Below are 15664 nucleotides of genomic sequence, written 5' to 3' on the forward strand. Positions count from 1 at the left end.
CTCCAGGAACTCCGACGAGGTACACCCCACACAGCGCGAGCAGCGATGCGGGTGGTTCCGGCTGACCGGAAGACCTAAACTGTTACACATATGGGCAATTCCCGAGACCTGCAGTTTCAGACCAAAGTAGCAATAAGATATCCCGCGGCTTTGAGGGCAGGGGCAGGAAAATTCTCCAGAGTGCGAGCGGGAGAAAAACAGATTAGAAAGGGTAGTCATTTTCTTTTAACCATTAAGTTTTCTTTTACGTAGTCTTCACTGGCAGGTAGGAAACAGGTAAAAGCATAGACTTTGGGACAAGACAGACCTAGTGTAAATCCTGGATCGCTATGTAATTTTGGGTAAATTAATTTCTTCTAAGCTTCAATTTTCTTATCTATAAAATGGGAGTAATAATAGTTATCATTCTGAATTGTTGAGGTTAATTTTATGTAAATCGTTTAATATACTGCATGGTACATAGTAATGGGCAACAATAGCTACAAGCTATGAGAACAAATGAATATAACCGCTTTGGGGCTAGAGCGAAAAATCTGCAGAGGGCACTCCTTGGAGTCCCTTCATACTCATCGTGCTTAAATAGGGACCTTAGAAACCTCTTAATCTTACAGATGAAGAATTTAAGGTCAGAGAAGGTTAAGTGGTTTAAGGCCAAACAGTAAGCACTGACGCTGGATTCTGAATCCACATCTTGTATTCCTCTACCACACCAGACTTTCTCTGGTAATAGAGTTTACTCCAATGCAATTCCCTCTTCACTTCAGAAAGAAGTGCCTGACCCTAGAATCTTAGCTCTCTGCTTCCTACACAAGACCTTTGCCTCTCATTCCCATCCTAGCTCTCAACTTCCTTTATCCCTTCTCTTCCCTCTCCCTGCTATATCCAGAACACAGGACTAGGTATATTTGATTTGTTTTACACAATAAAAATTGAAACACAACCAGATATGTAGTAAAGTATGAGGGGAAGTGGATTTGGGGACAGCTGTGAGGTTCTCAGTAATTCCCATTAGTCCCCTCACCTGGGGATGGGGCTGGTTGGAGTTGGTTCTCAAGTTTCCAATGGTGATGTTATCAAGGATTGTGGAGGAAAAGCTGTCAGAGAAAGATGTTTAATCTAAGTTTCCAGAGGTTCTGAGAGAGGCAGCAGTTGATCTGAGTCACAGGCACCACCCTGGATCTTGGCTCCATCTTCTGGTATGTTAGACACCCTGAAATACAAAAAGAAATAAACAAGACTGTGGAAGAGGAAGATTACTTGTGTGTGTGTGTGTGTGTGTGTGTGTGTGTGTGGTTGGGAGAAGGTAGGGAGAATTTTTAAATGGCATTCAGAAAGTCTGACAACAGGCAGAACTTTCCCCATGGCTCTGCACCAAAAGGGACAGGGGAGTGTTACATTGCAGGCAACAAATTGGTAGCTGCTCAATAAATAATTATTGATTTAAGAATGCACCAATCACTGTACGGACTCGAAACTCCAAAGTATTGATATACTGATACACACCTTCTTCAATCATTCTACCTTGTAAGGATAGTAGAAGGATGGTGGAATAAGTAGATTACACTGTTATGGTAGCTCCCGGCACTCATCCCTCAAACATTTACTGACTGCTTACTGTGTGCAATGCACTGAGCTGAGTGCTCAGGAAGTGCCAATCAATCAACTACTATATCATCACCTATGTAACCTGTTTTGAAGTGGAGGGAGGAAGGAAGGAATGTCAAGTTATTCCATTCCTCCGTATGGCAAGCAAGCCAGCAAGCAAGCAGACAAAAGCAAGCTAGCTAAGGCCAACGCATTAAGCCCTGGTTCTTCACAGTGATTTTGATCTATGACTAGCATGTCTCAGCCTCGGAATTTTACTATGTGCCAAGTGCCATGCTTCACTATCTCATTTAACTCCTAGAACCCCGACAAGTAGTAGCTCTTCTTATGCTCCCTTTAAAACATTGAAAAGGACTCTCAGACAAGTCAAGCCGCAGTCCGTCTGAAACCAAGGCCTGTGTTCTGCCATGCTATGCTGTCTCTCAGGGACCAGGATAATCATAATGCATCATGTTTGGTAGCACAGCTCCTTTTTTTCTCTCCAGGGTACACTTCTAGGAGCCTTTGGGGCCTAAGAGATCTTTAATATAGGGTGGAGAGAAAGGTCCAATAAAAAGCCAAGAAAAGAGGCAAAGAGGCATCTTACCAAATATCCTCTACCACACTAAGGTTAAGAAAAAAGAAAAGTTTAGGAAATAATGGCAGAAGATTTCACAGAAGTCTAGGGAAAAGGGAATCCTCAGTAAAGGGTATACTAGACCCTTAATCAATTTTGGGAAATTCTCAGCTTTACTCCACTTTTAGAATAGACATCCTGTTAGCTAAAGCTTTGGTTGAGGAGGTATTGTTTTTATAACGTTAAACTATTTGTAAGAATTCTCTCCATTGAAGGTAAAGTACATTTTCCACTTGTTATCAGGATCAACACATTACCTCCAAATCTTAGTTTTTAGAAGCAAAATTTCCCTGCACCAAAGAAATTTTAAAAGGTATTGGAGGTAAAAGAGAGAAACGTAAGAAGGTAAAATACATAAAGAAAGGTTTACATCATTGCCACCAAATGCTTTTGAGGCCCAAAGAACTAGCCAAGTGGTTAAGCCTACAGGAGGTACTGTGGGGAGTTTAGGTTAAAAATAAAAGTTTTTTCTTCCTTAGTAATGAAGATCTAGGACGCAGCCAAACTTTAACTTTGCTTTAAAGATGCTACAAAGAGAAAGTCCAGCCAACTTTGCTGAATAAATCAAGAGGGGGAAGCTTCCTACCCAGAGCATGGGGATAAATTGAACTTTGAAGACAAAACCTTAGGCTCACCTAAAAATCTCTACTAACATTTCCCTTTCCCAAGACATTTCTTGAGTCTGAGAAACAAGGAAACAGCTACCTCCACCCTGCCTTTTAAATGACCCTGGTTGGTCAGGTCAACACCAAAGGAAAAATATGAAGTCTCCCAAACACAGGAGTCAGTGCCAACTTAAGTTTGATGCTGAAGTGAAAAAAACAAAACAAAACACAAAAGCAAAGAGCAAAGTACTCTGAAGGAAGGCCCTAGCTACATCTACGGAAGACTACATACAACTATGGCCCACTACCCAAAAAACCAAGATTTGAAATTAATACTTCACTAATCTCTACTGCCTTTGACAATGATTGGCTACCTAGAAAATGGGACCTTAAGCATTGCCTCATGTGGGTGCAAAGGATTCCTAGCCAGAGGAGGAGAAAACAGAAGGAACTGGATGCTGCCCATCTCCTTTCTACCCATTCCAACTGAAATACTCCAAGAACAATGTAGGAAGTTTCAAGTCTTATCTCCTTCCCACAAATTATGTGGCAAAGGACTTAATTCTCAAAAAGAAGGGGATCCAATGGGGAAGGGAAAGGAAGTAATGTGGTTGGAACATCTAATTTGCTAGGAACCCCAGCAGATCCAGGGTGTACTGGTTTAGCCAACACCCTTTTCGGTCAAACACAAACAACTGCAGCCTGTATTTGTTCTGTTGGCACTGCTTACTAGCCTCTCCACCCATATCTGTGTTCTCAACGTTTGACTCTTGCCACACTGATAACAAAGGGAAAGGACAGGAAAAAAATAATAGAACCGTAAGGTAACTGTAATATGTTTCTAGATAGATCTCAGCCTTCTTATCCCCTTCCCCTCAAACTTGTAACTAAGCATTAAAGGTTTCTTCTGTCCTCCCCCAGCAGTTCGTCAGAAATTGATATTTAATTTTACATTGCACTTGCTCCTTTCCTTTAAAGCATTACGTGCTTCTTTCTACTTCTACGTGGGGGGAGAACAGGATGTTTACTTAGGAGTCATCTCACTTATGGGTATCCCTCTTGCAGCTTTGTCTATGCAGACTCAATGAGTTATTACTCAGCAATTGTGAACAGCATCTGACCGGACTTGTCCATACAGTTACTCATAAACAAGTATGAGAAACGCCTCAATACCCTAAAACTCATTCAGATAGTGTTTGTGTTATTCTGTCTACATACATGAGGGGGTAACTCATTCCTTCTATACCATATTGGCTTAACTAGAACAATTTTGGGGAAGTTATGTATTTTCAACATGCCCAGAAAGGCCGATGAGGAATTCTAAAAGCTGTTGCTTCCTTGGGGTGGAGACAGGAATCAGGTGGGCAAGTCAAGGTCCCAACTGGGGACCAGGAAGTAAGGGTGAGCCAGATTCCAGAAGCAGCTAGCATAGTGGTACGCCCTACCTGCTGGGTGTGTTCCTAGGCTGCTGCTATTTCTGAAGTGTCTGGTGACACATCTGTAGCTTCACGTATTCAAGGCTGCTATTTAGAGCATTCTATCCTGCCAGTGACCCAGCCTGGTCTAGATGCAGCAACTCTCTTCACCCCTTAAGCCAACATTCCATTTATTAAGCCTCACTGGGTTATGAAAAATGGATGGGGTTAAGAGAGAGGGTTTGAGTGTAGCTTCTGTATGACAGACTGTCAATATGCAAGAAGGGTAGATGTGGGCAAAGAATTGGCCAGAATGATCCCTATCACCACTACCCCAATTTTATGTTTGCTTTAAAAATGCTTCTTCACTCACAACTGTACAACTTTTTGAAGACATAACACAAGCTACCATCCATACAGTATGCCCACTTCATTACCAACCATTCCCTGAACATCTTGATCTCACCCCACCCAACATCCCTTTCAAAATTGAATTTCGTAAAGGATCAAAGAGAAAACCACAAGGCCATAAAGATCTCAAGAGGCTCAGACTGCCTTCAGTGACACTGAGTGCAGAAGTCAAAGGGGACGACAGCTGGACAAGATCAGTGCGAGAGGGGAAAAGTCAACCACACAACAAAGGAAACCATACTTTATTAAACAGGAAAACAAAAACATAATTTTGGGGGCAAAGAGATTAAAAAAAAAAAAAAAAGAGGAATGGCTGGAAGAGAGGAAAGGGCAAGTGGTCACAAGGAAGGGATGAGACGGGTGGTCTGTGGCATCTGTGTTTGCCTTAGAACCGTGCAGGCACACACACCAGCCCCTCTACCCTCCATGCACTCTTAGACCAAAAGCCAATACAACTGTATCTTCAGAGATATATCCAGGCTTTTCTTCCTGCATTCTGTAGCTGGTTTCACCTTCAGCCCTGGACAGTCATGTAGGGTCTTTGCTGAAGAAAATTTAGGTCTTTCCAACCATAGGCCTGTTCCACAAAGCAGCAGTTTCAACTCCTGGAGAAGTTCCCTCCTATTTGCACTCACCAGAGAAGCCAGGGACCCTTGGTCAAAGCCCCAGATCTCAAAGAAAAATGTCAAACCTTTAGAACTAGTTATTTTATTAAATGATATTAATACACATTTCAAAAGGATTTCATTGTTGTTGCCTCTAAAGCATGTACTTGTTTTGTTTTCCACACTGAACACGTGAGAATATCAATCCAACATATCTAATTTTAATCTTAACAGGCACCCCAGCCCATTCGAAAAAAGGGGGGAGGGGGAGGAGGGGAAGAAAAAAGGGGAAAAAGCAGTAATTTACAGCGGCTTCAAAACAATAACAGCTGAAGCTTAATTCTGCATGAACCAGTAACTTCAAGATTGATAGTGAATATTTTGCAATTAGAAGTTTAGCATATTCACATTATCTAGATAGGTTTGCTGTACCATATATATCACAAACATTGTATTCCTGGGATAGGAAAGGATAAAAGGCCTATTCTCTTATCATTTTACCTTCCCTGGAAACAAACCAAATTCTAGTTATCCTCAACTTTTGGGAGGGCAGAGGGGAGCAGGGAGAGAGGTTTCATCTAAGCTGACTGAAGAGTAACTCTTACAAAATACTTAAGGACTCAATTTCTGATACTGTATCACTGTGTTTTAAGTGGTACCAGTGTATTCATGACCCCCACCCACTGATTCTCTGTCTGTGATTTTACAGTGAGCACCAAGGACGTTAGTAACAACTTCACATATTCTGCTTGCATATGAATCATGTCCTTGCCAAGATACACTATGCTATGCTTTCTTTAAAAAAATCTTGTTTATTTTTTAAACTCAGGTTGAAATACAAAAGTCAGAGCACGGAGTTTTAAATCACAGACACAGAAAGAATAAAACCCCTTTGTTTCATGTTATGAATACCAGAATTGTCTTTTTTGTTTCACTATATCACATATATACATTGTTGTCTTCATTTACTGCTGTAGACAGATTTCCTTAAAGTTAACAACAGCTGACAAGTCACATACAAATCCTCACTTCCATCTTGAAACAAATGCATTGAGGATTTTGTGGCTTAAAAAAAAATAAAAAATCACTCCACCAAAAAACCAACCCTTAAAAGTCCATCTTTTAAACTGTACAACAAGGTCCTTCTTTCATGGATTAGCTATCATGCTTCTGAGGACAACAGCCCTGCCCCAACATTCAGGAAGCCACTGTCCTGACAACCCCGCATTTTCTGATAAAATCAAATGGTCAGAGAGCTTTTTCAAGTAAACACTACTTTTAGCTTAAACGAGAGCAGCAAAAAGAATTCACATTCTTTTATTCTAGAATTAAAAAAAAATCCCACTTTCCTGCAAAGGAAAAAAAAAACCTATCTCAGTTTCGAGTCAGAGAGAACTCTCCCTTTCCCTCCCCCCTCCCCCAACCCTCACACTCTCTTATACTTTTCTCTAAACAAATGTCTTAGGACTCAATATAACTGTACTGTTTCTTTGCTTTGCTACACTATATACCCCACCCCACTTACAAGGTCATGGTATCATGCATTTTTGGGGGGGGAGAGCTACAGGGCAGAGAGGCTTGAGAAGGTCAAAGAAAGAAAGAACAGTTGGCTTAAAACCAGAAATGCATTAGGAAGATGAATGACTTGCAGGATCCTAACCAAAGAAAACATGGCGAGCCCAAATAAATAATATGGAATAAATTACACAAAAACTCCCCAACTATGATGCACACCTGGTTTAAGCTGCTCTTTATCTGAAACGCTCTTTATCTGAAAAGCAAGTTTATTCTGAGACAAATAATCTTCTGTCACTACACTACCCACTCTCTCCCATCTTTAATATTTCGCTGGAGGAATCCAAAGCAATCCCCATACTTCCTACAGTTACTCCTATACTAACTTGGAAGAAAATATAGAACTTGCTAGAATTTCCTTTTCTTTTACTCATCTGGCTGGAGATGACCAGTGTGTACCTTGGGGTAACACACTAAATAAAAAATAGTAGTAAAGCAACATTTGCCTTTCAGTGTCCCTAGATAAAAAGACATAAACACTCAGAATGCAGTGATTGTCTTTTTCCCAGTACTAGTTGTAGAAATACAAATAAGAAGCCTTTCAGTTCAGGGACAAGAAAAGCACTCCTTTCTCGTGGAAAATGACTAAGGGCAGAAACATTATTTTCTATTGAGAGTGGGAGGTGAGGTTAAGGATTGAGCCTTGAGATGTGACAGGCTGCAATCTGTAGAGTGGGGTAAATTTGAATTTATCAGGTCCTCCTGTTTCTCTGTAAAGATACAAATAATAATATGCACTGGTCACTAAGACAGATCTAAAGAGGTATAATACAAAGAAAGATGCTACTGAACTTCCTCCTTTGAAATACCAAGAAGAGGGGTGAATACAGGACTAGGTCAAGGGGAAAAGAAAGATAAAGACAAATATTTCCTTTTCCCTTGTAGTTAACTTTTGCTGAAAACTACCAACAAATGTCACTTACGTTAGGGAGGCACCATGGTAAAAATGTCTACTTCTTATTAAAAAATACAGGGATAATATTTGATAACATTTCAGTTACACCTTCATATCAATTGTCAACTGTAGTGACTTTCTTTCTGGCTAAAGCAGAAATGAAAACTGAGGGAGGAAAAACTCAAGAAAGAAAAGCAGGAAGCAAGAGTTTGGTGCAAGATGTGTGAAACTACCTCAGAAATGTTTCCTTGTTTATGACAGATGGGCAGGTCACAACACACCATTTAACAGTTCCTTTCTCTAGCTCTCAATATTGTAGCTACTCCTTATTTTAACCTTTAAATTATATCCAGTCCCCTTTCTTTCACTCCAAGTATAAAGAGGAAAATTTTTTACTAGGATAAAATGAGGTCCGTATCTCCTCAAAGTTACTGCCTGATAGTACTTTAGAAGAGGAAAAAAAAGAAGAAAAAAAAAAGCTTTAGATTTTAGGAGAGAGGTAAAGAACTCAACTGCAACATGCCTTTAAAAACAAAACAAAGCAGAACAAAACAACTTGACAGGTCCAAGGTCTCCCACATTTCTCCCCTGCAACATCTCCTGGCTGTCAGCAGGCCACAGAGCATACAGGGAGGAGCGCCACACTGGTTACAGCAGTAACAGAGCTGGAGAGAGAAGGGGACAGGAATCCTTCCACTGACTACTTTTGACATGCCAAGCCCAAAATAACATCCCAACATTGCACATTATTATCTGTACTGATGGAAGTTTTATTTCAAATGTAATAATACTCTTCCATAGATGGGGTAAGATAAGAGCTGTTTTCCTCCCCACCCCTCAAACCCCCAGCCAAATGAAGTGGCTTTGGTTGTGTTTCTTTGCCCCCCACCCCCTTAAAATACAAACAACTTGGAGAAGGTGGGTGTAAGTGCAGTGGGAGGCAGGACTGGATGGAATAGTGAAATGTGAGCATATGCACATGGGACTTTTTAATTTGGAAGGGAGGTCCTCTGTCATAATAAAAAAAAGAAAAAATAAATCAAAGGAGGGAAAACAAACAAAAACAACAACAATAAACCAAACTCCTACTTCCAATTCTCTCTAGACTGTTCAAAATGCCTTTCCCTTAGTTTCCATCAGTACCTGGGAGGGAAGAATGGGCGTTTTGGTGCAAAGAACGGAGGGCCCCTAGCGAAAGGTGGCCTGGGTCTCTTTAAACTGTGAAAAGGGTCTCTGCTGAGAAAAGGTTCCCTAGGCCGGAAGTCTGGCCGGGGACTCCGCAAGATCATACCACTCCGGTTGATGGCGTCTCTGTGTGAGGGACCCAAGGGGGGGCCGCTGCTGTTGCTGCTGCCTCCCCCACCTCCTCCTCCATGGGCTGGGCCCAAGTGCTCCAGAGAAAGGGAGGGTAGGCTCAGGCTCTCACGTACACGGCTAAGGCCAGGGCCGTTGAGGTCCCGTTGGGTGGGGCCCCCATGGTCCCTGGGCCCTGGGAGCACCCCAAAATGATCAGCCAGGGTCCCTTGAAGGAGGGAACTATGGTCCTTGGGAAATACTGCCACAGCCCCTGCCACTCCGTGCTCTGCCAGTGGTGGGGTTGGGAAGGGTACAACCCCAGAGTGGTCAACAGGAGGTGGAGGAGGAGGAGGAGTAGAAAAAGGGACGCCACTCCCGCCACTGCTGCTATGTTCCCCAGGGGGTGGAGGAGGGGGTGGGGTGGGGAAAGGAACTCCGCTGTGCTCTCCAGGAGGAGGTGGGGCAGCATGGGCCAGGGCTGCCTCCTTTGTGAAGGGGTTCGAAAGATCCACAGAGGGTAGATGAGTGGGTGCATCTCGAGAGAAGATACCACCATGATCCTTAGGAGGGGCAGGTGGGGCAGATGATGGCCCCACTGGCTCTCTCTGGAAGGGTGTCCCATGTTCCAACGGGGACGGGGGGAGATGATGCTCAAATGTTGAGTTGAAACTGTTGGAACGAAAGCTGCCGACACTTTCCTGAAATTGGGGTGCTCGTTCTTTGTATGGTGCTGTTTTAAAGCCAGTGAGGCCTCCGCTGCCCCCACCCCCAAGGGATGCCAACTCAGAGGCACTTGAGGGGCCATTGTCAAAGGAGCTGCCTGAGGTGCTCAGATCAAACCAACCCACCCTTGAAGCCTCACGCCCATGTCCTCTATTTCCCTTCCCAGGAACTCGGATGGACTCTACAGTCTGTATTGGCTCCCCTGACATCCTCCTATTGGATGCGTTATGATAACCCAAGGTTTCTATAGGGGCCCCCTTTTCTTCCGTACTATCAGGCAAGTCTAAGCAGGAGGAGGAGACTCGGGTCTCTATGCGGTAGTGCTCTTCTTGTTGCTGCTGATCAGTGGCTGTCAAGCTGGGCTGGGAGAGGTTTGAGAGACTGACACCATCACTTGAAGTGCCCTTGCTGGGGGCCTGGCCAAAATGTTTATCATCTGAGGGCTTTCGTGAGGCATTTTTAAGCATATTCTTAAACTCAATCGTCGATGTGGTGGAAATGGTGGAGGCCAGGACTTTCTCCACGCCTGACGTGGGTGGGTGGCCCGTGGGAGCAGCAAGGGTATTCTGCGGAGAGAAAAGGGAACGATGTGGAACTGGGTGAGGAGAGTCTGGGTACTGCTTCTGAGGCAAACTGAGATGCCCAGTGGTAGACTGAGACAAGCTATTGTGGTTGGAGTCAGGGGTGAAAAATGAATCATTCTTACTCGGTGATGGTGACCGGTCAGACCCAGGTTCATTCCCTCTTATGCCGAAGGCACCAAAGAGCCCAGGGGAAGACGAGAGACGGTCACAGTTCTCACTAGAGTCCAGGAGGGCCCTTACAGATGGAGGGAAGGCAGACTTTACCCCAAATTCTTGGCCCCTGTGACTATAACTGGATAAGATGGGCTGGTACTCGGTGGTATCAGAAAGCTTGCTTGATTTCAGGATAGATTTGGCTGGTTTCTTCTCTAGGTTCATCATGGCAGAGGGTGGAGGCCCTGAATACTCAAAATCTCGGTAATCTTCATCTTCCTGGAAAGAAGTATCTGGATAGAATTTCTCCTGTGAAGAGTCCATCAGGGAAGATGGTCTCTCCATTCCATCAGAAGGCTGCTTATAGGGTGATTCACTGCCCAGGCCAAAGGGTCGATATGTAGATACAGAATTGGAGAGCTCTCGGGGGTAGCTTTCCTCTCTCCCAGGGGGTGGTGATCTTGTACTGCTGGGTGTTGAGGAACCAGGGCTAATGATCTTAGAAAGCAGGGACATGGTATCTACACTGCTGGATGTGGGCTTGTCCATCATCTCATCCTGGGTGGGCGTCCCACTCCGTTCATCCCGCACAGGGGTTCCATCAATGTTGTCGATTGATGTGCTAGTAGGGCCACGCTGGAAGTCTGAGGGATGGCTTTCTGCTGGGGCACTGGATCCCAAACTGCTCAGGATTGGGATGTTTAAGTTTAAGCCACTGAAACCAGGATTACCTTTTAAGAAGTTGTGGATCTTCATTTCCAGGCTTGGGGAGGTGGACTCTGACTCCAGCTTTGGCTTGGAGATCTCTGAAGATTGGCACATGGCAACTTCAGTAGGTGGGGCAGCAGGGCTAGTATTGTGGGTACCTGTAAACCCCAGAGTGTTTGATGGTAGCTTGAAAGTAGAGCTTGGGAGCCCTGGGCTTTGCCCAATTGAGGCCTTGCTGGCTGATGTTGAAGAGACTTCAGAAGTTGATGAATTAGGGGAATAGCTGAAGCTTTTCGGAATAAAGGATTGGGTATTGGAGGGCAGATTTCTTCCTTTTATGCTAGAGACTGTGGTGTTGGCAGGGGAAGCTGAAGTGCTCTGGGATGCAGCTTCGCTGGATGGAACTGGGTTCCCAGTAACACTTTGAAGTAAAGATGACAGGCCTGTAGAAACAAAGATTAGAGGAGTTAAAAAGAACTCCCTACCTTCCAATGAAAACAATGTAGGCTAATTGGATATTCTCATTCATTCCAGTCGGAACTAGATAGACATTAAAATATGAGATCAAAGGGAATCCAGACCAAACAAGTAATGGCTAAATGTCATAGAAAACACTGGACCTATTTATCAATATAAGAAGAGCAAATTACTGAAATGTTTCTAGTAGTCATGAAACAAGTCCAACATGGCAAAATAAAAGGCAACAGGATGGGGGAGATTTTAGTGTCAGAATCATTCACAGCTTAAACAAGACAAAGCAGGAAAAGAAAGGGTGCAAAATTACTTTCAAAATAACACTTTAAGCCAGTATTTCTTAATGTTTGGTCTGTGGAACTGTTTCTCTAAATGCAAATAGATATTCTGCCCTATCCTTCCTTTCCAACCTCCACAACTGTCTCTAACAAGTTAACCTACACTGTTATTCTCAGGAGAGAGACAGCAATATGCAAATTGCAGGAATTTATTTGAACTGGGACGCTTTTTTCAAGGAGCATCTCTTGCCGCACTGGTGTTATCTTTGGGGAAACAAAGCTTTGGTTGTAAAAATTTTAGTTGTAAAATGTAGCAATAATAAATATACAAACATACACCACAAAGCTTATACAGCTAGACCACTGGGGCACTGATTCTTTCACAAGAAAACATACAATCCCCTTCTTATAGCTTGGAAAATTCAAGGATTATTCAGGCTGCCACTGATGAGATTCAACCCCACTCACTGACAAAACCTTCTCAGAAGCACTGAGAAAGAATTCTTTGGGGCAAAGAAGACTGAAGTTCACCAAAGCAAACTGCTCTTGCAGAAAAATGCTTGGAAAAGTACTTGATAAAGAGATAACAGAAGGTCCTTTAAATTCAATCACATTTTGGAAATTTTCCTCAATTTCTGATCACAAATGAAAAGTTTATGTATACTTCACCTGAATTTATAGCTTTCAGTCATACACTAAAACTGTTCCTTCAAAATGATTGAAGGAAAATATTTCATATGATACTTCAATTAATGTTTCTTCAAAATTTCAATATTTATCCTTATTTGCTAAGAGATTTAAGGTCTTAAGAATTTTAAGGTTGCTCCATCCTTGCAACATTTTCAAATGCCATCAACTTCTAAATAATGATGCATGGCTTTTATTATTATCCAGTGTTTGATAATATCCAAATAATTGAAACATTGTTTATTTCAGTTATTATCCTCCTGAAAAAAAAAAAATCCATGTTTCATTTCCAAAAAGGTCCCTGGCTATATAAATTTCCCCTTCCTAACAGTTTGATTTAATTCTTAGTAGTAACTGCTCCTACCAAAACCAGAAGTCTTCAAGCACTGGAAAGTGAGATATGATAATATCATGATTTAAAAAAGGTATTTCAGTATTATCTTTCAGCTGTTGTGAAATAAATTATTCAGAAGACCATCTTCTTAACAAAGATACTACTCAGATTTCTGGTAATAGGTGAAATAGTCTCTTACCACTAAATATTACTTTTCTTCAATCTTAAACCATAGTCTATGGCCTCTGCCTACTGAAGTCATTCTTTTGTGCTGAAAATCAGTCAATAAGGGCTATGGGTGACACATTCAGAGCAAAGTTCTAAGAGATTTCCTTTATGGTCTTTGAAGAAATTATCTATTTAAGTTGCCGGACACAGTTCTTTTAAAAGGCAAAGAGAATTCCACTTTCCATAAGGAACTGAAAGGTGATAAACTGCCCTGTTATTCCACAAAGCTTGTTTCCTGAGATTCCCACTTTTCATTTTGTCATAACACACCTAGTTCTGTTCAAATTTTGCCTGATGAGAAGGTCCACATGATACTATTGTAACAATCTGCTGAAAGAAAAAGCTTCTTCTTTAAGATCTAAGTATTATATCTATATAAGAAGTTAAAATACAAGTGACTTCAAAATTTTTACTGTAACTATAGGATGGTGATAGAAGAGGGAGTGGAAGGGAGAAATCATATAAACATGCCAATCTCTCAAACTAATTATCCCTGAAATCAGTAGTATGAGATGCACTGTAGCATCATCATTAGTTCTTTTGCTGGTTCCAATATGTAGAGCTGTGGATTACTATTTCATAGTATTTAGTTATGTGTAACAAAATTCTCTTACATGGTAAGACAAAGCTCACTATAATACAGTGCCTGGTGGATCCACTTACAGAACAGTTTAGGAAATAAGAAAATTAACAGATACCTGTACTGCTGCTCTCTATTCACATAAAGCAGGATCTCAGCACCACTGACATTTGGGTGGGATACTTCTTTGTTGTTGGGACTGTCCTATGCATTGTAGGGTTAAGCAGCATCCCTGGCTTCCACCCCCTAGAGGTACAGCACCCCCACCCTGATCCCTGCTGTGACCAACAAAAAAGTCTTCAGACATTGCCAAATGTCCCCTGGAGGCTCCTGGTTGAGAACTATTGATAAAGAGTAAGTCACTGTATTGAAGCTGAAATTCACTGCATAATTATACTGAGGTTGGTATCTGGAGGGTCTGAGAACAAAGAGCAAGGTAAGCTTTATGAAAAAATGTTAGAAGCAGACAGTTTTAGCACAAAACAAGATACTTAGCAAAGCTGAAGAGAGAGGTTCAAATAAGATAGCGATAATAGCTAGGCAGAAAATAAAAAAAGGTATGATATCTGTAGAGGCCTCTATAAAACATTAGGACATAAAAAAAAGAGATAATCATGTCTCATAAGAATTCTGATAGTAGATTGATCTTTCTTACTGTCTTTAGCTTCAGTTAACATTAAAATGTGTAAACCTCAACATGTACTAACTTATACTAAGAGGTTGGGATACATGGTGTAAGTGAAAGAATACTGGACTCCAGTCAAGAAATCTGGCTTTTAGTCTCAGCTCTTCATTGAACAGACAGATGTGTGATCTTAAGCAGGTCACATCACCTCACTGAGTGTTAATTTCCTCACCTGAGGAGGGTATCGGACTAGAGGATATTTAAAGTCTCCTTCAGCTTTGACATTTCAGAATTCTATAAATGTCAGTTTGTACATGATAAAGAGAATAATGAATTAACTGTATTATATATTTCATAGCTTTGGATTCCTCAGAAATGGAATCCAGGATTAAGCCAGAGACAAACATTCACAATTCAAGTCCCTCTAGCGCATGTCAGTTTACCTTGCAGTGCAGGGGCTGACTGTGTCTGGGTTTTGGAAAGAGCAGACAGAATGCTCTCTGGGGTGATCTCCACCTTCGAGAGGATATTTGCTAGAGGGTTATGAGATGTTGTCGTGGCAGGTGCAGGTGTTTTCAGACCACTGGTGAGGTTGCTGGGACTTGTAGGAGTTCCTGGAGAAGGTCTTGATGCAGGACTGACCCCTGGTGGCAGAAAGATTAACTCAAGAAAATGCAATTCAAAATGACCTTTAAATTCATGATACTTTCCAGTCACTTAATTGAGTATGGTATGTTTAATAGGAATTCTTCTGTGAATGATCCACAAATTGTCCATCTTGTACAAAGAAAAAATCTGAAAATTAGATTAAGACTTGCTCCTATCTACTTGGAACACCGTTAAATTCGATTAAGTATTAAGTTATTTTTTTTCATATGTATTTACTAGTTTTCAGAGCCCCAATAGAAAGAGACCAGAGAACCTATTTCTTTTTTCTCTACCAAATGGAACCTACACCTCAGACTCCTCTAAGTGCTCAATAGATATTGCTGGCTAATTATGATCAGACTTGACCACTGTATAATTCTATGTGATAAGTAAGTTATTTCCTTTTGAAATGGACTTTAAAATGAGGTTATATAAGCAATCTTTACATTTTTACATTTTAAAATACTGGGTTGATTCTTAACATAGGAAAAATGGTATATAAAGAAGAAATGATTTTTGATTTTTTTAACAATCAAAAATATAAACAGGTATTTCACACACACAAAAAATGATAAGCATATGAAAGAAATTTTAACCACATCTTTAATCAAAGGAATGA

The 15664-nt window shown here is 41.6% G+C and overlaps 1 protein-coding gene and 1 long non-coding RNA gene across 14 annotated transcripts in view; one reads left to right on the forward strand and one right to left on the reverse strand.

The window, feature by feature from the left end:
• The window catches only part of LOC309614300, a 276916-nt gene that overhangs the window by 191499 nt on the left and 69753 nt on the right, over window positions 1-15664 (forward strand). The window lies entirely within an intron of this gene.
• The window catches only part of RPRD2 (regulation of nuclear pre-mRNA domain containing 2), a 93212-nt gene continuing 77734 nt past the window's right edge, over window positions 187-15664 (reverse strand). For 4 of the 13 annotated variants that reach the window (XM_082361304.1, XM_082361303.1, XM_082361298.1 and 1 more), the window contains 2 exons: window positions 14841-15041; window positions 4879-11634 (listed from right to left, as the gene is read on the reverse strand). In XM_082361304.1, the coding sequence (XP_082217430.1) occupies window positions 8864-11634; window positions 14841-15041 (2972 nt within the window). In that variant the 3' untranslated portion in view covers window positions 4879-8863. Of the gene's footprint in view, window positions 1211-4878; window positions 11635-14840; window positions 15042-15664 lie in introns of those variants that run through there. The other 9 variants (XM_082361300.1, XM_082361299.1, XM_082361309.1 and 6 more) reach the window with 6 other exon arrangements.

Source organism: Balaenoptera borealis, assembly GCF_965194805.1.
Source record: "Balaenoptera borealis genome assembly, chromosome: 1".
NCBI classification, from domain to species: domain Eukaryota; kingdom Metazoa; phylum Chordata; class Mammalia; order Artiodactyla; family Balaenopteridae; genus Balaenoptera; species Balaenoptera borealis.